The sequence below is a fragment of the Anser cygnoides genome, chromosome 27 (genome assembly GCF_040182565.1).
Source record: "Anser cygnoides isolate HZ-2024a breed goose chromosome 27, Taihu_goose_T2T_genome, whole genome shotgun sequence".
Taxonomy (NCBI): domain Eukaryota; kingdom Metazoa; phylum Chordata; class Aves; order Anseriformes; family Anatidae; genus Anser; species Anser cygnoides.
In genome coordinates, this window is record NC_089899.1 from 5,707,397 (window position 1) to 5,730,560 (window position 23,164).

At 42.4% G+C, this 23,164-nt stretch overlaps 1 protein-coding gene across 2 annotated transcripts; it reads right to left on the minus strand.

Moving 5' to 3' along the window:
• Window positions 1-1,706: 1,706 nt before the first annotated feature.
• On the minus strand, window positions 1,707-22,702 carry NFILZ (NFIL3 like basic leucine zipper). Of its 2 annotated transcripts, none has more exons than XM_013200300.3 (3): window positions 22,454-22,702; window positions 8,723-8,883; window positions 1,707-5,579 (listed from the first exon to the last, which is right to left on the minus strand). In XM_013200300.3, exon 3 carries the CDS (start codon window positions 5,555-5,557, stop codon window positions 4,661-4,663), a length of 897 nt encoding a protein of 298 aa, XP_013055754.1. In that variant the 5' UTR covers window positions 5,558-5,579; window positions 8,723-8,883; window positions 22,454-22,702; the 3' UTR covers window positions 1,707-4,660. The 2 variants fall into 2 exon arrangements, with proteins under 2 accessions (XP_013055754.1, XP_066840065.1); XM_066983964.1 differs by lacking the exon at window positions 22,454-22,702 and adding an exon at window positions 15,203-16,778.
• Window positions 22,703-23,164: the final 462 nt, after the last annotated feature.

The window sequence follows — 23,164 nt, forward strand, 5'->3', positions numbered from 1 at the left end:
AAAATCAGAATATGTTTTTGAAGGGATACAGGCAAGTTCATGGGGCTTGGATCTCTTACCACGGATGGACAGTATATGTAATAAAACATGCAAGACATGCAAACTGTCTTTTACTTCCCTGCCACTTGGGCCTGAGCCCAATTTTATCCGTAAAACCTCCCTGTGGTGTTCAGGTCGGATATGCAAAGCTTCTGGATTTAGAGAGTTTCTCAGCACCCAAAACTGCTGCTGTGGAATTGAACTCGGTGAACCCCAGTGCCTAGAGCCGGTGGGCAGCAGAGGAGTGCCCCTGCCTCCTTCCTCTGCCGTGCACCTGGCCCTCGGAAAACCTGAAATATTTCCCTTGCCTCCCCCTTTGGACATGCATACAGTTGCTTTCTAATATAACACTCACCCCTGCAATTAAATAGCTTGAAAACTACCTGAAATTACCATGGAACAAAGCCTGGTTAATGAATTAACTTCTAAGCTGAAGCAGAAATAGGCCAGCTCTCTTCCAGGTGAGCCCTGCAGCTTTCATGATCTGAAACAATTAGTACAATAAAGGCTCTTCTTTGAAGACATTATCATATTTGGGGATGGGGTAGCCAATAGAGAAGGCCTCAGGTGCCAGCAGGAAGCTCTCTAGGAGAAGGCAACAAAAGGGAAATGGAGGGAGTGGGAATACCCCAGATGCAAACTCTGGAGAGGAAGCAGCATTGGAGAAGGTGCTGCAAGCAGGAGTGAGATGAATGAGGCGTGGGGCTATGGCGGGCTCACTTCACCCCAATTTGAGCCCCCGCTTACCACTCCTGCCACCTTCTTACCCTCTTGCCCAGCAGCTCCCACCACCTTCTGCCCAGCTCCAGGCTTGGCCACACGTGGGAAGCATTGCTTGTTGCCTCCCCATCCTCAGTGGAGCCCCGTCTGCTCCCCACCTCTTGGCACCTGCGGGGTTAGACCAGAGGCAGCGGGTCCAGGGCACTGCAGGTCCCCATGGGCCATGGCCTCCCTGGTAGCACCCAGCCCTGGCACCAGGCTGCTGCCCCTACCCACGGAACCAGCTTGCCACATCCCAGAATGTCCCTGGGGTGCTTGGAGCCAGAGGAGAGCCCTGCTCTGATCCAGTGGTGGCTGGGAAAGGCAGGAGTAAGGGGAGGCGACTTCTTCCAGCCGAGTAACGTCTAAGCCGCCTTCTTGCTCTGGGCTGTCTCTACCTATTCTAAGGGGAAGGGAGGACCGGGGGGATAGTACAGGAAACAGACATACTTGTGGTTTCTTTTAATTTACAAGCATCACCATGGCAAGTTTCACACCTGAAGAGCTGTTGCAGCATTCTGGTTTCCCCTCGTGCCAGCAGGTACAGTAGCGCTGTGCATCTCGTGCTGCAGCCAGCCTTGGTACCTTTGGCCTTGGTACCCACAAGCGAGAAGACCCGCCAGATCCTCGCACCGACCTGAGCACCGTGGTGCTTGAGACAGACAGCCAGCTGTGCTGATGCTCACTGGGTGTCACACCGGTAGCACATCTGCAGCACGGCAGCTACAAGACTCCAAGGTGGAGAGCTGTGGGCCCTGCTGCAAGCACGTGGCCAAACACAGAAGGAAAAGATATTTATGGGCAGAGGGAAGAGGGATCTGAAAGGTATGTGCCCCACAGCCTGTTTGATCCATGCCCTTCCTAACAGCTACCTGTGCTCCTTCTGAGCAGGACTTACCTCAAGGGATACATCTATCCTGCTGGCTGCTCCCAAGGAGGAAGTCTCATTACAGACACAATCCCAACAGACAGGCCAATACACTTTACATCACTTCTGGAAACAGAGTTTTATTAGGCATAACCTGTTGATACACCTCTGCTGCCCAGATCACCCTACGTACAGTTTACATTACAGAATCACAGAGTCACAGAATGGTTGAAGTTGACAGGGACCTCTGGGTCCCTCTGGTCCAACTCCTGCTCAAGCAGAGCCACCCAGAGCAGGTTGCCCAGGACCATCTTCATTGGACTGTCCAAGGAGGGAAACTCTGCAACCTCTGCAGGCTGCCTGTGCCACTGCTCAGTCACCTGTACAGTACAGAAATGCCTCCTGATGTTTAGACAGAGCCTCCTGTGTTCCAGTTTGTGCTCACTGCCTCTTGTCCTGGCACTGGGCACCACTGAAAAGACCTGGCTCCATCTTCTTTGTGCCCTCCCTTCAGCTATTGACAGACATTGCTAAGATCTCTCCAAGCCTCTTCTTCTCCAGGCTGAACAGCCCCAGCAGTCCCAGTCTCTCTCCACCAATAAGGGACCTCTTTTCCAAACCAATATGAGGGATTTCTACATCCCATGTCAGATAGCATTTCTTGTCCTTTTACACTGTCTTATTGTTGCTGCATTATTGGTGTTAGCTATAAAAGCATTTTCTAGAAAAATACTCTTGACAGTTGTCCTTATTCTGCAGAGCCTGACATGCTAGTGAGAACAGTGTGACATGTCGCAGTACCGGGCAGTCCTCTGAACAGCAGAGCCAGCAAAGCAGACTCCCAGACATCTAAGCTGAGGCTGAGCTCCCACCTTCATTGTCCGTTTTGCAGCAGGGCTGAGCAGGCAGAACAGCTTTTCCATCAATATGGTTGTGATAGGCTTGTGCTACATGGTCAGGGTTCAGTCCTTCAGGGGGACAATGCTACCCCGACTCACTGCCATGGCTGCAGCGCAGACTTTCCCAAAAGCCAAGTCGTAGGAAGGCAGGATGAAGAGGGGAAGTGTCCAAGCAGATACCCCAAGGCATACATACATTACATGCAGTGTGTACACAGGTAAAAGAGAGCAAAATGCTTTAAAAAGGGAATGGGGCTGAACCTGAATGCATTTGATATCAAAGTCTGGAGATCTGGATCAGAGCAGTCTCCTGAGAGACAGGGTGGAAACTCCCGTCACCAGGAACAGATAACTAAGGTGGAAACAATGGTAGAAGTGTCCCAGCACCAACAGACCTTGGATGCTTGGAGTCAGAGCGGAAGCACTGTGGGAGAACTGAGTACCGGTTCTGAGTACTTTCAGTACTCAGTACCAGAACCGAGGACTTTCCACAAGAAAGGCAGCTACTTTGCCAATGCTTCCCAGCATCTTCATGCACACTTCTGCTGGGAGGGAGCATTTTCCACAGCCCAGACAACACAGGGGAGCCTCGGGCCGGGAGCGAGCTTGTTGTCTTATCCCCACAAAAGGGAACCCACTCACAGGGCATGCTGGACTTCTCCCTTCCTGCCACAGGTACTTCCTCCAGGGATGGAGATCAGTGCCTACACATCCAGGAGGTCTCTCAAGCAGCAATGTGGCCTTTACAGTTTTTAGAAAGTCCAGCCCATTCTGTTCCATATCTGCAGCTCCTACGGTGGTGCTGCACACTCTGTGCCAGCAGGGACCCAAAAGACCACACTTTTTATAATCCTCTAGTATTTCTGAGTGCTGCAAATCTGCCGGGCACTGAAGCACAAGAGGAATCTTCTGTGCTAGGTCTCCAGTTTGGTCTCTCCAGCTTTCACAGTGTGGTAAATGGAAATAATCAATCAGTTCATCCAATGTGAATCCAGTACTGGGCCAGTCAAGATTTACCTTGAGTAATATAAGCAAACAGGTATTGACTGAGATGCTCACTTGCATTTAAAGCCAGTAAAATATTTTTTAAAAAATATTAGAAAATCTAAAATGTTGAAATGTTTTCTGTTCAGTTTGTTAACAATTGTGCTAACAATATGTTAATTTTGCTCTTTTTTTAAAAAAAATTGTAAGTGATTCATTTCAAAATAAGGAAATGGTTCAGTCAACTCAGCTAAAGTTAAGAGCATGTTTTATAAAGGCAACTTCCAAATACAGAAGTATCATTTCTGAAAATGCCTTATTTACAAAGAAAGAAGTAAAACTAAGATATATTTTGCATTTCAGTAAAAAACAAAGAAATATTTAGTCCTCCAAGATAACTGCTGCAAAGACAAATGAAACTAACTTTATCTTCTGGACCACGCTATCTCTAGTCAAAGGGAAAAAGAGTTCATTGCCTCTGAAGATAAATTATGATGAAGCAAGAATAAAATGGACTAGGTTCTGCTCTCAGACCTCTCTCTTTTTATCACTATTCCTTTTTTTTGCTCCAGACAGCTGGAGGGTCTGAAACTGTTTCCATCAACTGTTTCAGCACAAACAGTTAAAACTTTAGCCTCATTAGTGATGATGAAGGTGATGACAAAGCAAAGGGAATTAAAATGGAATTTTAATGGTCAATTTAAAAGGGAATTACCTCAAGAAGCTGTAGTCATGTTGTGGAAACACTATTGCATTACATGGTGTGGGCACCACCTCCACTGTTTTAGCATCTTCCTGCTTCTGATCCGTTCACACCTCAAATTTTAGTTCAGTTTCTGAGCAGAGCAGCCAGGTGAAGCTGAGACTTACTCACCCAGCAACTGTGGGGTCTAGCAGCTCCCATACGGGATCATCGACATAATGACCAACTGCAGCTGTGCTGTAGTAATGCAGCCCAGCTCTATAAACTCCCTTGTCATTTATGCAAAACAGATAAAATTATCGCCTTCTTTGAAACATAAGCCATTTCCCTCCCACCCCCTCCTTCCAAACCCTTCATGTCATTGGAAGGTCTCACATCGGCCCCCAAGGAGGCTCTTCCTCTTCTCCCTCAGCGGGACTCCAGGCCACTCTCCTCTGAGCCACTGAGGGCTTTGGTCTTAATCCGGAGTTTGTGAGGCAGGGCAGAACAGCTTCGGCCCTTAGGATGATCTTCTGAAGGGCAGGGCAAGCTATATGGGGGTAGGGAAGTTTTGGGCACTTGCTGCTCATCATCTTCATCTGAGACAGCTGTGGTGCTCTCCTTGTTCACCTCTGCTGGACTGGGAGAAGGGGACAAGAAGCAGGCGCTGCCTGAGAAAGGCAAATGGAAAGAATATTTGTTGGGGCAGTTGTAATCGAGGAAAGGAGAGCAAATTGTGGATCTGAAGGCTGAATCAAGTCTCTTTGGCTGGTGAAGGTCAGGTGTGTTCATAGGAACCGGCTTTGCATCACAGCCAAGGATGTTGCTGGATGGGTCAAAGGTTTTGCATGAAAAGTCAGCTGGCTCCAGCACCTTTGGCATAAAGCTCTTCGTTGTGAAGAGGCAGGAATCTCCAGCAAAGGGCTCCGTCTCGGGGAATGGGGAGGCTATTTTGTGCCCTCTGAAATAAATTCCCAGGAAGTCCTGGAGGGAGCGGCCCTGGTAGGTGCTGGTGTCTGGGCTGATGAGACCAAAGCGCAGCTTCAGGGACAGCAGCTCTGTCCTGAGGATGGCGTTCTCCTCACTGAGAGCAGCCAGCTGGCTCTCCATGGCAAAGTCATTGAGACGCCTCTTCTCCCGTGAGCGCTTGGCCGCCTCATTGTTCTTACGCCTCTTCTCCCAGTACATGTTGTCCTTCTTCTCATCTGGCATGAACTCCCGCTTGCGCCGGGAGGGCCCTCTCACCTTGCCGTGGAGGAGCTTTTCCTTGCTGTGCTGAAGCGCAAGGTCACTGATGGTGCTCAGTGGTGTCATGAAGTTGTCCATGGTTGCCAATACCACCCCGGTTCTGCCAGAATTAAAACATAAAACTATTACCACTAAATATGCTATTAATTAATACCAGTGAATAAATTAACATAGTCATGCAACTTTTTTTCTGTGTTAGTCACACCAGGAACACTAAGTAGAGTGAGCACATCAATGCACTTAATTCTCAACAGTGTCTGCAAAGTCCACCATGGTGTACCCAAAAAACACGTACAACTAAGAGAGTTAAAGAGGATACTTTTTGCTGACTCCATGAACAATCACAAACACTGTGCCTGACTTTAATCAGGATATCAAAAATTGCTCGCACATACTACTAATCTCCCACTGATCTCCCACTGCCTTTGCATAGGAAGTCAGCCTCCTTGCCCCTGTTTTACAGATAAGGAAGGTTCAGGAAGGAGAACTGATTTGCCTTAGTCATGTGCCATAGTAGCAAGGCAGTAGGATGAAACAGGACTGCAGATCAAGTGCATCTACTCAGTCCCAAATTTTCCTCAAAACCCCTAGTCTTACTCTGAAAAGCTAGATTTGAGGATGTTTGTTATTTTGATAGGTCTGTAAGCAACTGTGGATGAACACAGAAAGTGTGGTCTAGAAGCTACTTGTACTGTTGTCACAGCTGTCCACAAAAGTCTCCATCTGAAGACAGTGACCATGGTACATTGCTGACTACAGGAAGAAGCTAGCAGAGAAGACCAGTGATGCAGTCTATGTTGGAAAATTAATAAGAAATCACAGGACAACTGCAGACAGTTGTCACACTGCACATCCCCATCTAAGCTGTAAGCTTGCTGTAACACAGAGATCTTCCAGGAAAATCAACTCAGCCCTCCTGCCCTGGGAGGGATTGTGTTGATCAAGTGTCACTGTATAGAAGTAAGGACCTGCATGTGGTTCCTTCAAACACCCTCTGTACCTCACAGACACGTAGACAGGGAGCTTAGCATGAGATGCTTCTCACCCTGAAGGTTTCAGATATTATCAGCTGAACTCCCTGGGCTATTGTCTACTGCCTGTAAAAGAGCCCAGTGACTACTTCTGGTTTAGACCTGCAAGCACCTTAGGTCAGGTGAGAAGAATCACATCTTGTGAGCCTAACAGAAGTTTTGGGAAGCTGCTTTGTGGAATCAAGAGGAGACAGTTTTTTATGACAGCTCTACAGGATGGATAGGGAAGAAGCAGAGGAAGATCCAACTCAGAAATGCTCCACTGAAATACTTCTCAAAACCTAGGTCCCTTCTAATAAAAAGCTGGGCCACAGGGAGCAGCCACTTTGATTGTTGATTAATGCACTGAAGCTTAGGTATTTGCCATATTTCCATCCCTAAGGCCCCTCATTTTAGCCTTGCGACTACATGATGTTGGGACCCACAAAGACCAATGGACAAAAAACGGCTGAGATGCCCTCCACACTGTCTGGCGGGTTGCAGTACTCTTCACTAGTACTGCAATGCTCTCATGGCTTGCCACGTAGCTAGAACAATAATAGTAGCTGTTTATATAATTGCAAAGTGCTTTTCTGAGTCATGGGCAGAACATCACCAAGGTTCCTGGCAGAGTTGGTCAGAGTGCTGGGGAGAGGAGGGCTGGCTGACATTTTCAGCTGAAAAATTTCCCTCCCCCCTAAGAAAAAAATGTTTCTGTCTGAAAATTGCCAGAACTCTGAGGAAACAAAATCAGCTTAACACCCATTATTCAGTTTTTAGCCAATAACATTCAGTTTGAGCATTTTTGTCTTTCAAACAGCTATTTAGGAATCAGATTAAATGGCCATATTCAGAGGAACAGCTGAAGTGAGAAGGCAAACTCTTTTAGAAAGCCTGGGCCATATATGTTAGCATCATCAGATGCCGTAGGCTTGTGAATATCTGTCATGTGACCTTTCTGAAAATCAACACTTCTAATAATCAGCATGACTATTAGCCAACATCCTTATTAAATCAATTAGTTACATGAGTGGCTTGATTTGCTCTTTTCTTGGTGATAACCAGCTACAAGCAAATAGAAAGATGTGATTCAAAATCTTTGAGGGCACATCACTTTGGGCAGGGATGGTGTGTTGCTCAGAACACAGAAGTGAACTTATTCAGTGAAGGACCTACAGAGTCAGAAATGATAAAGAGCAATGATTGGGAACTTCATTTGTTCTTCACAAGCATTCACATCAACACTAGCCAGAAGAGCTCATTTATCGGTGGAAAGCATAAACAATTCCTAAACACTGTCCAGTTGAAATATGTTTGGAGTCTTTTGAAAATTTCCAGTGTTCTTCACTTTCCAAGTATCATGTAAAAGACCACATTTGAATGTCTAGTTTTCCAAGAGTGACTATTGATTTCTTAAGAATCCAACATCAGAAATCATAAAGAGGACAAAAGGTTGGAAGCAAAACACTCTTTTTGCTTACTTGCATAACACCACGATCTTTGTTTTCTTGCACAGCACTCACTGAAAATCATATTGCTTTTTAAGTTATCTCAAGCTAGCACTCAACAGTGAGGCATTAAAGGCCACTAGAGGATTTCGAAAATCAAGCAATGTGTGAATGTAGATGAAGGAGTTCCATCATATACACAAAGAGTTAAATACATATCATACAGCAGACATGTGAACGATGAGCCTAAAAATGCTAATCTTCTGCAGAAACTATTTGATTAAGTATGTTGTTGCTTGCAAGCAAAATATCTGCTGTTTATTTTCACAGATTTAAAGACCTTCAGTATTGGCAGGTTGTCATCTACTATGATCTCTGCACAACGCAGACCTGCAAAATAGACAAATCCACGTCTATCTGCTGTCCTAGTTTGTTCAGCGTGACCAGAGCTCTGTTCTGGTTTAAATCAGGACAAGTTCCAGGAAAGTACTCTCTGTCCAAATCAGTGTGATTTTGTAATTAAATACATTTGGAATGCATTTGTTTTAATTTAGCTGTAACTCTTTGACATCTCAAACACAGTGCAAAAGTTCTGAGGGCAACTAAAGACCAAAACAAAGAATCTCCTTTAGTGTGAATATGTTTTGAGGTAATTTCTCTGGTTTTTGATCAAAATTACTCCTGATGTCAAAGCATCAAAGGGAGAATTTCAATGAGTGTACCTGTGGTTTCTGACAGCGTCAAGAGGCAGAAATATGCTATTGTTTCAGGGCTTAATCACTTACCAGGAATTTTTCAGGTTGGTATTTGACGTGACTTCTTTGTTGAATGAGTCAAAGATGAACAGGTGGCTTTTTCACTGTGTAAACTTATCACCCACATTGGGCAAAGTAGCTCGTCTTTTCCCTGTCCATCTCTTGCTCCTGGTGCCTGTCCTTATGAGATCCTATAAGAAGTTTCAAGATTGCTGTAACCAACACTCATTGTTCAACATAGCCGGGAAGCACAGGAAATAAAAGGGACCCAAAAGAGGTATTTATGAGACAGAACAAAAAAAGTAACAAAAAATTGAGCTATTTCTTCCAACAAATTCATCTCAGCACATCTGTTTAAACCTTAGCACATTTGCTTAATCCCTCACACTTTGATCCATTCTACCAAGGTGGGAGTTTCCAGACGACAATACTGCCCAGGTGGAAGCAGATGGGAGTGAAGCAGTGAGAAGTGAGGGCTGAGTCCAGGAGAAGAAGCAGGAGTCAGACCAGAGGCACAGCTGTACCTACCTGGAGGTGGGGAAGGTTTGGGGACTGTTCGGGTGAGAAGTGGGAGGTAGGGGAAGTTCTTATCGGAGGCAGGATCTGGCCTTTTAAGGGCAAGGAATGAAGGCCTAGCTGGGCCAACATGTGAAAGCATCGAGTCTGAGGCCACAAAGCCTGAAGTCTACCTGTTATTTATGTCTGCAGCCCACAGAGTCACACATATACCCACACAATATTTGTCTTGGGAGTCTTCATGAGTGCAGACTCCATCAATCAAGCACACAAGGTGTCACACAGCTTGTAGCCACAAGAAGTGGAAACATTAATATTAGTAATGATGGTACATCTGGTCATGTACATTATGCAACAAATGTTTCATAAGGTGCATTGGTATCTATTGTTTCTGTGGCAATCACTTAACGACGTTCCGATATGTTTAAGTCTTGGCAGGACAACAGACATGCTACATATTATCTGCATCTTAAATGGAAGAGAAAGCACCGAAAAATAGAAAACAGTGATGTTGTTCCTTCATTTTTCACTTCTAATTTGCACTAAAGCTGCTAGTTCTGTTCACACAGAGAATGTTTCTGAAGCCCAGTCACTGGACAGAGCAACAACTTTTCTCGTCTCCTACTTTTCTGAGCAGACAGAAAGCAAGCTACTTTTTTATGTAAAGACTTTTAAATACATGCATTAAAAACTATCCTTACCACCTCTACAATGCATCTGATTAGTTTCGGTGCTGTCCAAGGATAAAAAAGTTGATGAACTCAGCAAGGATTTGCCTCCGGGGTTAAATATCTCAATTATCACTTGAGTCTGCACGGGACAGAAAAGCTGCAGGGGACACTCACGGCTGCACAGGGCTGAACGTGTAATGTCTTGGTGTAATGCCAGTGCTAAACCATTTACATGTCCATGAAAACATCAGCATGTTACACTGCAGTTTTCGTACATGCACTCAACATGGTTGAAAGACCCTCACTTCTGGTAAAATGGCTTTTAGCCTGCTAACAGAAGGCCACGGTAGGGTTCAGGCTCCAGAGGTCCGGTTCAGGTGCAACTCTCCTTCTTTCTCTTATCTCCACCCTGAGCAGCAGCTCAGAGCGGACTCTGATGAACTGTACTTTCTAGAAGGCTGTACAAAGCCCTCCAGCAAAAATACATATCTAACAGGAACTGCTTCACTGCAGATATACAAGATGATACACACTTTTCTTTAAACAAAACACACTGCCTCATAAAACACTGGTGAATATCACTTTTTTGTGTTCATAAATTAAGCCCTCAACTCTCAAATTATTTCATTCTTTTTCCTAAGGATGCAATAAAATTTGAATAGTTCCAGCAAAAGGCAACCAGAACAGGCATAGATTTAAAATAGTTTCTGTATACAGCAATGCTAACTCATTATTTCTTAAGAATAAAGATCATGTGCTGGAGTTATCAAGCAGTGGATATCAAAGAAAAAAATGGAAGCACGTCTTCATGCAATGTAAAATTTAAATGTGTAGTTCACTGCCTTGGGATAGTGTGTCAATCAAAAATAAAAGTGGAATCAAAAAAAGTAAGACAAAAGATCGCACCAGGCAGATCTTTGAACTGACACAATCTAATTGTTCTTATACCCTGAAATACCAGGTGAATTTGAGTATTATATAAATTTCCAGTGAGTGTGTTACAGCAGTTGTAGAATAGAATTGTAGCTGTGGGTCTCTCATCTTCTCTTTGAATTAGAACAGAGAATGAGCCAAATCTCATACTAAATTCAATCATTTTAATAAAGTGAATATTTATATTCTATTATTTTCAATTTACTAATTTTTAATGTACAAACCTAGAAGTTACTGCTTCTCATATGACTTCCCTTTCTGTAAGTTGCAGTCTTTTTCTTAAATCTTCACGTCCACTTTTTTCCCCCTGCTTAAATCACAAATTCTACATAAATTTCTACAATCATCAGTTATGTTTTTGATCTTGGTCTCATTTCAAAACAGAGCTGAGAGGGCTATTTTTAACCAAGAATATAGGAATTAAAGTCCAAGTATAAATCTACTTTACTTTACAAAGGAAAAATCAGTGTATTTTGGAAGTGCACTTAGTGACTTAGTGTAACTCCTCTGTGTTAGAGATTTCTTCTCTTTACTCTGAAGTGAAAATGTACTATTAAAACAAACAAACAAAAAAAAACCAACAACAACAACAAACAAGCAAAAGGTAATTCAAAAGGATTCATTTGTCATGGTAGTGGTGAAGTTCTTCCCAAGACATGCACAGATCTCGGCACATATTCTTTACTTGATTTTAACTATAACTTCTAAAACAAAAAAAAAGAAGAAAGCTCCCACTGTTTTGTTGTTGTTGTTGTTGTTTAAATAAACACATAATTCTGCTACGCAATTAACTACCCCAGTGAAAATTTTCGGATCAAACTTTTATTTCCAACTTCCTTACTGCACATGATTCGGCGCCCATATACGTAAGAGGCAATCCACAGAAACATCACTGGAGTTTACTCTAACTTTACCATAGTTAAACTGGGAACAGAATTTAGGATTGAAGGAGTTTAAATTGACACAAAGTTTGAGTCACGCTGCCCTTGCTTTATGATGATATAAATTAGCTTGACAGTTGCCCATTTTTTCACTCTTAAATTATGTCAGCTTGAACTAAATCAGAACTCGTTTGTTAATCTCAAGATGGTCTACTGCTTAAAGTGTCTAACCCACAGGAATTATTCAGAATGTACCCTGATAAAACGAGATAATAAACAGGCCCTGGTGAGCATGGCACGATTTACAATAGAAACCCCTGAAAACTTCTAGCAGGAACACCATGCGGTACAAACACTGCACTGTAAGCACCTTAGTAAACAAGTTTCGGTCCCCTCTGCTGCTTGTGCTGTGGTTTGGTAGTATTTCACAATGCTCTCTAAACTTACCAGCCTATTCAAGATAAAAGGATATCATTCTAATTACTCATATTCCTGATTATTTCACATTCACGCTAAAGCAGCAGTTAGCAGGTGCTATTGAGGAATAGATATTACTCATTTTTTGCATTTCAATGGGAGATGACTTGGTCTATTGACTGAAGCGGACAGAGAGGGAGAAAACAGAGCAGAGGCTACCACCCTGCATTCCTGAGCTTCAGGTTGACTGCTTCTGCTGTTGGTACTGGCAGAATCATTCTTGTTTGTGAAGCTTTACACTCAAATTTAAAGCAAAACTGTCTAAGGAACAAATAGAATATGCCAAAGCCATATATCTACTGCATATCTGTTTTGAAAACACCCAAATGATTGTTGGCTAACACTGCCAAATGTTGCTGCAAGTCTGTCAATTGTGATATATTTACAGAGCCTCAAAACTGAGCATTTTCACCATAAGGGCCAGGTGTTCTAAAGCCTGGTTTCCACAGAAGCTTTGTACTCAGTTGGGCACTTGTTTGAAAATCAGATTCCAGGACCCTGTAAGGATTCTCTGGAGTCGATCACTTTTAAAACCTGGACACAGCCTCTGAGTCTGTGGAGGAAAACTTGATTTTCAGGGGTCTGAAAGATATATTTAACTTTCTTGTGTACTAAAATTCTAGGCTCAGAGAGATTAAATCATTGCCTTTGGGCCTTAATCACAACATGGTGTGTTAGGATTGATTTGTAGTTTTGTCTTTTGGTCCTGAGGTATGAGACTTCAAGCGATGTGAACCTACCCAAATTTACCAAACTACCTGCAGCCGAAGTGTAGGTTCTTACAGCTTGTCACCTGTATAAACCTTCCTCGATTCCGTCACTTGCAGTCAAAGCCCATACCATTGTGGAGGCTGCACTGCCCATGGTAACTAGCCTCAAAGATAGCTCAAGTAATGCTCTATGTTGAACAAACCAACCTCTAAATTTTACCATGGGTCTACAGTGGATATTAAGACTGGAAATGCTCTGAAAAACTCTTAAAACCGCAAAGTTACTTATGATTCTTTGCAAGCTACAGTTTTGCAGTTCTTGGTCTGCAAATCCCTCAGTGTGTGGTGCTGGTGAATAAAGAAGTCTCCACAGTTTGTTCCATCCAGCTTGCCTCTGCTTCCAAGACACCTGCACCCATTACACCACAGCTCAGTATTATACTAAGTGCATATTTTTTTATTTTTTTTTTCTGGGAAAACACTTTAAAGAAACTCCTTTTCTTTAAAAATGCTTAAGAAAGCCTCAGCATTTTTTCTTATTGTTTGTGTGGAGAGCATCAATTTTTCAGCAGACTGTGCTTGGCTGGGATAGTTTAGTTGAATTCTGAAAGATGGGATTCTGAAACTCAAGTGTTTCAGCAGAAGGCATAAAATCAGTCAGTATTTTCAGAACATTGTGGCTGATATTTTTAAACAACAACTGAAACTTTCTTTGGAAAGCAGGCTACAGCTGAAAAACAGACTGGATCTGAGTATTTTGTAGACATGTTTTAGTTGTCTTATTCCTTCAGTTTCAGCACCTAACAGGCAGACCCTGCTCCAGGAACATATGAAGCATGAATAACTGAATTGTGCCTTTTTCACTTGCCAGTTCTGCACCGCACAGTGCCTGGTAGCACAGAGATATCTGAGCTGTTTCATTTGGATGCAGTGATGCTGAGACAGACCAGAGTTCCCTCAAGCTAACTCACATCAACAAGATCACTTACACTACCAGGGCACAGCCACATTTAGTACTGCAGCTTGTGTACCAGCAGCAAGCCGAAGCACATTCAGAGAGCACCGATTTGCAGGACGAGACCTCATACTGTATCAAATCTGTGTCACATCACTTATAGTAAAGCAATAAATAAGACATAAGAAGATTATGCCATGCAGGGGTGTGGACGGTGGGTACGAACCTCTTAATTCTTGTGTGTGCAGGTTTTATGTGGCCTTCTATGCTACCAGGATGGTGGGGCTGCATTTACTTTGGCGTAACTCTGGAGCACTTGCACTGCTGTTGGGAGCCAGCCCGGCAGGCACTGGAGGTGGATGTCCACAAGTGACGTGCCACTCGCGGGACGTGCAGCCCTGCACCGCTTTCCGCCTCGCTCTGCCCTACACAGGGATGGAAAATTCCATCTGGTTCATACTGAATCTGACAAAAACTGCTGTCACACCAGCTTCTTTAAAATGAAGATCAATTCATGAAGATAAGCTCATAATTATCTGAACGTTACCCCAGATGTTATAGCAATGCCTCGTCAAGAGGAAGAAACGAGAGGCAGACCAGACCAACAGGTAAGTCCCTTCCTCCCCGTAGCAGAAGAATGTCGTTGCAGGCTATGAAATCAATGAGTCCTGAGAGTGTGTTTAAAATTAAGTGTAGGCTAAGAGCTTTTTATGTGACGAGGCCAGAAATGCTGGCTTAAGCAAAGCTGCCACTGACTTTTGCAAGTCTGTGGCTTTCAGTCTTGGAAATGAGAAGTCAAGAAACATCAGAAAATAATTCAACACCTTTCTGATCTTTCCTAGACGTAATCAGCCATGGTTAGTAAGTCTTAAGGACATATGAAATCCCCATTTCAAAAGCTTTGAGCCATCATTTGCAAATGACAAAATCCCCCACTCCATGGAAGCTGCAAAGATACCACTGTCACAGAATTATCAACAATATTTTAGGAGGAAAAACAAAACAAACCCTACTAAAAACAAGGACCTCCCCCTCATTTTCAAAACCCATTCCCTAGCAAACACCAGCCATAAGAAAAGAAAGCCTTCCCCTGCAGCTGATACTCCTGACTCCTTTCTTCACCTTTTCATGCCAGAGACACACGTATGCAGCAGAGTGCCACAGTTTTGCTAACCCAGCAGTGCTGTCATCCATATTCCAGCCCTAAGAAACAATTTTGTTTTAAGTGAACAAACCTCAGCTGAGCTCTCCCACTTGTTCTCTAAGTCTTTTCCTTCTCCCAGCACCTCCAGGATGCAGGACTGATCACAGTACTCCTTTTAAAAACCTTCTTTAAGATCCCAAATAAAACTAATTTAATTGCTTACCTTTCTGTTTCAGAGTGAGAAATTGATACTCATAAAAATGAAAGCATTTTCTCTAAGGTGTGTTGAAGTAGCCGATCAGGAGTGGAGCATAGTGAGGACCACAGATTTCTGTGCATGGTGCCTTTCTCATTGTTTTCTGGCAAGAAGACCCCCATCCCTGTGTTCTTTTGCAGTAGTCCTGTCAAAGGATCTGATGCTGTCTAAAAGCTCTCCTTTTTCTATTTAAAGGAAATAAGCCATCGCTACTGGCTTGTCTTGAAGGATGCCGGGCCTCCTCCACTCTCTGAAGTGTGTGCAAAGGGCACCCACTGCAGAACGTGATCACATCTCTCATTCATTAACTGTTAATATCAAGATTTTCCATCAGAGGTTTCCCTTTCACTCTGCTATCACAGGAAATAAATGAAACTTTTGAAGATTTTGCAAGGCAGAGTCATGCATCGGCCACCTTCTGCCTCAGTTTCTATAAGATACAGAACTGGTGGCAAACCCACTTCTACTAAAGATGAAACTCCTCATTTCAGTCCCAACTCATTGAGTTTTTCTGTGCCCAAAGCAACAGCGTGCTTATCAGTGCTTTATCAGATTCAAAATGCATACTTCTGGGTAACTGAAGTAAAATGGTTATGTAAATTCACCTGGTGCAGTCCTAGAAATAATATTACTAGCTCAAAACTGATTGCTGCAGATTCTTTTCAAAATCACATGAAAAGATGATAAGGCTCTAAACTAGTATTGTATGAAGCTACATTGGAGACAAACCTGGAGTGCCTCTACTAATGCTGCACTACTCCAGATTTCATCCAGAGCAGCAGAAAACAGCAGCCAGGCTATAATGTTTTGTACAGAAAATGGAAATACAAAATGATCTTTCTCTTCCATCCCTTGGGTCATTCCTTGCAACATTATACACAGTACACTTTCGCTAGACCAAAGCAGTAGGAATTTCTGCTTAAACTTCTTGACCGCACAAGAAAATAGAGAAAGATACCGTTCCTTATCAAAACACTAAGCCAAATTTTGCTGTTAATGGTATCTTATCTGACTTTCTGCTGTTAATTGCATCTTATCTGGCTTATTGCAAAGGTTTGAAAAAGGAGGGAACCAAGACACAAATTCAGCCAGAATTTGTTGCACAAATTTCAGCTAGACACAATGTACTCACCGGTGCATTTGCTCTTGCCAGGAGCTCTTTGCTCTGCAAGATGCCCAGGAGCACGGGAACAGTCCTCGCCTCCCCGAGCGCTGATGCTCGGACAACACTTCACCCTCAGTCGCTGTGGCCGCATTGACATAGTAGCATAGCAAGAGCATGCGTCAAACCACTACCACACAGCAACCTAGCCAGGAGGTGGAGGACAGCACTGCAGCCAAGGGAAACTGAGTGAAATTTCAAGGAGTGTGAAAGGGCAAACAGCAAAAACTGGTGTGTGCTCTATGGGCTTGTATTTCAGTGAAAAGGGCAGGGCAGGATGAGGCTGGGTCTTGGGGTCCTTGCTTGCAGGTGGACAGATGTTTTAGTGTCCCCCAGATGAAAAATTCTGTAGCTTAATACGATTTTCATGATATTTGTTGTTTTTCTGGAAAGTCTCTGCTAGCTGTAGTTTCCTCATTAGGTAGGAATCTCAGCTTTTGATTACAGAAAAATATGTTTAGTTCTTGTGGATGCAGACAAAGGATTAAAACTGCATCAGTGTTGAATTGTAAAACCAAGACAAATGGAAAAAGTCCCTTCAACAACAACATCTAAAACAACCCCATAAACAAAACAAAACAAAAACAAAAGCTCTTCACAATTTGATTTTACCTCTCAGCATCACTTGATTTGAGGGAACGAATTCTTAAATTTCTAAAAACATGCTGCAAAGAAGACACCTTTTTAAGTAAAAGCTGGAATGTTTTCATAAAATAGCTTATGATTTACAGTCTCTTTACTAGAGGGTGGCACTTCTCAGACATCTTAAAGGATGTTGGAATTTAAATAGTGTTCTTCTTAAACAAAGTCTTTTAAGTTTGGCAAGAGAAATGTCAAAGTCTGGAGTCATTAGTCTTTTCTGAAGCACTGCCTGGTGCCTGCAGATTATTCCACTGATGCTGACATAGAAGCCTTACTACAGTTAGTTACTGCAATAATTGTTTCTTATAAGCAGAGATGCTAGACATGCAATAACTAGCATGTAATACACTTATGAACTGTACTTTCCTTCTGCTGACAAATCTTTGAATGTTCCCACAAAATTTAGCCTGTTATAAGCCACAGCACAGGAAATTTAAAAGTTATGGTGGTAAAAATTGACCATATCTAGGTATTTCAGAATTTTTAAGTCTTCTATTCTGTATGAGACAGAAATGGCATTTGTTGCAAATAGTAACAAGAGATTCCAACCTTCTGGTATGCCTCTCATGTCCTTCTGATAGGTTTCTTAGTCAACAGAGAGTTATTTACTGTCATACTCTCTTTAAACCTTGAACTATCAAAGCAATGCTGGCTACTAATCTTTCTTTGGTATTACTCATTGAAGGGATTTAAAAATAATCTTGTTCAAAAATTTCACACTTCATATATAGAGTAGTCTTGGAGAGTAGGTACTTGCATGTTTCAGCTACACATAAACATCACCGTTCACTCAAAGCTTCATTCTCCTCCGCCCCACTAAAAAGAATGCAGCAAACTCAAATTTCACATTTTATATTGCTCAAACCTCTGAAATCATAACATACTTGATTTTGCATGTTTCATCAGTAAACACAGCAAGGAAAATGCATGTAATAGTCCCATAAAATCCATAAAGACTTGGGGCTGCAAAACTTGCTCTCAGATATCATTATTACCTTTCTACAGGAGGCACAAACCTGCTTCCCAGTTCTGAATTCTGTCATATAGGTATCAGCCATACAGAGCAGAAGAAACGGTTTAGCTGGGAATGTAAAAAATATACAAAATCGTTTTTCCTCTCTCTGAAGTTACAGTATTGACCTCATTACACTGTCTGCATGACTCTTGTCCCCCTCTTTATTTATTTTATATACCCAAATTCCCTCTACAGATGTAAACTGTAGCTCATGTTGGAATGAGCTACAAGCGAGATGCATGCAGAGTTCTTTCCATGACCGATCTGAACATCTGCAAAACTGTTTCTATGGGCTTAAAAGAAAGCATTTTGTTTTTATCTGAAATTAAATGCTTCAGGATAGTTAACCATTCTTCTTTCTTAAGGAACTGATTAATTTCTGCATGAAAATGACTATTTGAAATGAAAATTCATAACATTTGGCTTTGCAAGTCTGAAGTAGTTGTTGTTTAGAAGCATTTTTAATGTTCCTAGAAGCAGCTCCCACTTTTTTAGTCAAAATTATTTGTCAGTGAAACTCATTAAAAAACAGTTTTAGGGTCACTAGTATGTCACTGCTTTTTGTATGTAGTATTTCAAAAAAAAAAATACCCAGTTGTAATCTGTAAGGTCTAAAAATACCCAAGAGCTGATTTCCTTTCCTGTCTTCGTAGTTATTAATACACTGTCAAACAATACATATGCACATTGTGATGAAGGTAATGTTAGTTTAAGTGAAGAATAAACCTTGAGAACTGGTTGCTTCTGCTAGTCCAGTCTTGCTTCCTAAAATCTGTAATGACAAAAAATACAACTTGCAAAAACAACTAAAACAATCTTACTCCCATTTTCAAAAATAACCTGTGAAATTCAGGAGCTAAATCTACAAAGAAAGTAAATGGGATGTGTGTCTGTAGTAGCAGTTTCAGATACCTACAATCTATATCTACAAGATCTACAATGTTCTAAAATTATTGAGTGATGTAGGTATCTAAATCTCACTGAAACTTAATGAGCCTTCTAAATACAAGGAACTGGAAATATGAATTGTCTTATGATGCAAGAAATCCCAGAGCCAATTGGGAATGGAGGTGTATCAAGTACAGGGACTGTGAGTGCAGGAAGTGGAATAGGTATCCAAAGGCCAGGAGGTAACAGCACAAAGTATGAAAGAAAATTAGAAAAGGTTAGAGCTGATGCTTTAAAATCCTTCTGTAAACCCCATCAAAGTGCTCCGCTAAATGCTTAAATCCAAGGAGGTTTTGCAAATTTGACTTTTAAGGAAAAAAGCTCTTTTTGTATTTCAGATTAGCACACGTCACTGGTACTGAAAGTCACTGAATGTGAGAGAAAACTGAGTTCCTCCCACAATCTTAGTTTATTTATTTAATGACAGAACTTTTCAGGTAATCTCACAAAAAAATCTTCAGAAAGAGTTCTTCAGCATGTGTGTGATATTGATTTACTATTACCAAGTATCTGCTAGCAGTAACAAGACTCTAGCTGGAACTGCATTTTATGTTGCTTATATAAATAACCAAGCAATTATGAACAGCAGATTGAGGTTTGGCAGATTTGCAACATCCAGATAGATACACATCTCTGTCATATATGAGTGTCACTTGCTTTTTCAACAAATACACACTGTCTCAATAACTTGCATTTTATATCTACAATCTTGCCCCTTATGTAGAAGGGGAAATTTGGTTAATTCCACAGAATTCAGGATGGCAGTTTCATTTTCTTTTGCAACTCAGCTTTTCTCCCTAGAGGTTTGTCTACTGCATATTAACTTACGACGACTACAAAGTATGAAAAGAAACCTATTTTTGCATTAGACAGAAAGCAAAGAAAGGGCTACTGCTATTACAGGCACCTGAAAAGATTTGAATGCAGCATGATTTCTGTGTGGTAAGGGATGCTTGAGGCACCTGAGGGAGCACCCTTGTGTGATAGGTGTCCCAATTACTCCAAGACAGCAGGACCTCTCTGCGGGAGCACCTCAAAAGACCAATTGACAGCACGTCCCCAGTTGCACTGTAGTTTAGTTGACGGTAAGCACAGTTAACAAGAAACGCTGGGGATACTTCCACCTGCAGGAGAGGAATTGCTGTGTTTTAGAGTTCACTGGAAGCCAGTAGGAAAAGTGTCTTCGAGGTACAGCCTTTGGTTTTGTTCTTACTTCTCTGTAATATTCAGCTCTGGCTGCAGATTTCTCCGCCATTTTAAACTGCTTCTAGCACCAAAGACTGCCCTTGAAGTGGAAGTCTGTGAACCTTCTAAGTTCATGACTATGGCATTCTTTCCTCTCTTTAATTAATATAATTAAAATACTTAATGCTTTATCTTCTTCACTGCAAAATTATTTTTTTGCTGCCACAAAATAAGGACGTTGAATCCTGGGTAGAAAAACGGCTGCTAAATACTCCCTTTCTTCACATAAAAATTTCATGACAGGTGTCAGCTTTAAAATTCAAAACCAAAACTACTTCACCACAAGATTCAGAAATAAAACACAGTAACTTTACACCTTCCTTCAGGTGTAATAAATATGCATCACCTGACACCTGCCTTTATAGAAATTCCCTGAGTGCCTTTGGAATAGTTCTCTCTCTCTCTCTCTCTCTCTCTCTTTCTTTCTTTCTTTTTCTTTCTTTCTTTCTTTCTTTCTTTCTTTCTTTCTTTCTTTCTTTCTTTCTTTCTTTCTTTCTTTCTTTCTTTCTTTCTTTCTTTCTTTCTTCTCTTTCTTTCTTTCTTTCTTTCTTTCCTCTCTCTTTCTTTATTTTCTTTCTTTCTCTCTTTCTTTCTTTCTTTCTTTCTTTCTCTCTTTCTTTCTTTCTTTCTTTCTTTCTTTCTTTCTTTCTTTCTTTCTTTCTTTCTTTCAACTTGTTTCAAAAGGAGAAGTCTGAGTAGAGGGGGAAATGACAACAACCCCTCCCCATCTTTGAAATTAGATGCAAAAGCTTTTTCAAAGCAAGAGAGGAAAAGGCTTGTCCCCAGAAGTTTTGTGAACTGAAGAAACCACGTTAAAAGTTGAGCAACGACAGAAAGAAACAAAGAGTCCAACACAGTGTTAATGATTTTTCACACAGTTTTCAACATCTGGATCATTTGAATTTTTTATCTATGCTCTTTGTGCTTCTAATATGGCAATGAACATAGTAAAGGGCATATGCATCATTATCCTCCCCATATGGAGTAAGCAAAGGAAAGGCCAGTTATGCAGACTGAAATAAAGGATGAGGTTTTCAGAACAGGTTTGCAGGTAGGGACTCAAGCATTTTGAAAAACTGGCAGAAGAGTCACAGGAAGGAGAGGATGCAGAGGCGGGAGTTGGAAGCAAAAGGTTCGAAACACATACAAACCAGATGAAGCAAAACTGGTTGTGTTGTCAATGCAAGCTCACCAGCTTAGGAAATTCATAACAGAGTTATGGTTAAAATATAAAACTGATCAAGTACAGCTACTGTGCAGGGTCCTCCATGACAGGAGTTGTTCGTGGCCTTGGTAAATATTCACTCCATAATAACCACTGGTTTCACCAAGGCCAATTCTACTGCCTTTCTCAGCCTTGTCATCTCTGCCAGTAAAGCTTTGTACTTTGGCTGAGTCCTCCTGCTGGGGTGGGAGCCGAGAAAGCTACCTTTCTGCTATGGCTCCTCTGCGTCAACCCCTCACTTCGGAGCTGCAAATCCAGCACTTAACATTCACCGTGTTGTTATCGAGTTCTACCACTGTGCTGACTGCCATAGACATGCCAGGTGATGCTCTAGAAAGAAAAATCTACTCAACACAAGAAATAAATTCTTCCTTACTCTCACAGACAGGCAAGTGCAAGCTCAAGAACAGGCAACAAAAATGTCTGACTGCAACGAGGCAAACATATTAGAACCATACAACAAAATCCACAAATATAACCACTCCATCACTCCCCACCAAGGATGGGAAGAGAAACTAGGGAGGAAGGTATCAGGCACTGCAAGATAGTGAGTGTATGTGTACCGATCTATGTCCACAAACAGTTGTCGGTGTTTTGGCAGGGAGGAGTGCTGAATGTAGGGAGTTTCCAAAGGCAGATTTGGGGACAGATGGAGTGGGAAGCATAGTATGCATAAAGATAATATATAGAAGAGTGAAAGAAAGGAAAGAGAAGACAGAAAGGAAAAGAAAAAATAAAAAGAGAAAATAAAAGAGAGAAAGAGAAAAAGAAAAAAGAGAAAAAATAAAACGGAAAAACAAAACAAAACAAGAAGCCAGCAATTTTCACTCTGAAAGTCACCTACTTTTCAGAATGGCCAGCAGGGTCTAGGGACCAGCATAGGCACGGTTTCCTGGTGGAGCTCTGCTTCCTTCTTTTACCCTCAGCACCTGAAGAAGCCCCGGTGCCTGAGCTCCCCCTCACCGCCTGGCCAGGACTCACCTTATGGGTCGGATGCAGCAGCCAGGGTTGTCTGACATCGGCTCCTGGCCCAAGAGTGCCCAAGCAGAGTGAGAGGGTGACGAGCTCTTCTTCCAAAGGCTGGCTCAGCACTCACTTGCATGTGACAGCTCTGCCTTGAGAAACATGTCAGTGGGTCAGTGAGGATCTTGTAGGTGTTTTTTTTTTTTCTTTTTTTTTTTTTTAACTTTTTTGCATAACCAGGTCCCAGGAAAGCTGGAGTCATGCAGTGATTACGTAAGAGGCGGTGGCAGGCAGTGGCAGGGCAGGCGGCATTGCAGGGGTCAGGTGGCTTTGGCGGCACAGCTGCTTTCGAGCTTTCGCAGAGCTTCCCGTTAGCATTTACAACCAAAACGCTCGTCAGCCCTGGTGGTGGCAGCAAGGGGGGTGGCCTCCCTTCCGATCTTGAAGTTTAAGAAACTACTGTAGGTGTTGAGTCACACAGAAACCGAAGCAGTGAGTGTCTCACGCGTGCAGGAGGCTGCATTGGCGAGGGGCAGAGGTGGCAGCCAGGCAGAGCCCTGCTGAGGAGATGTGATGGGGAAGTAGGAGGGCAGGCTTACGGTGCACATGTGGTGAATGCAGGGAGCAAGATCCCCTGTTGGATAAGAGGCAGGATGAGTTGCTAGGCTTAAATAAATAGGTGCAGAGAGATCTGGGGCTGTCTCAACTCACCTTTAGCAGAGCCTTCTT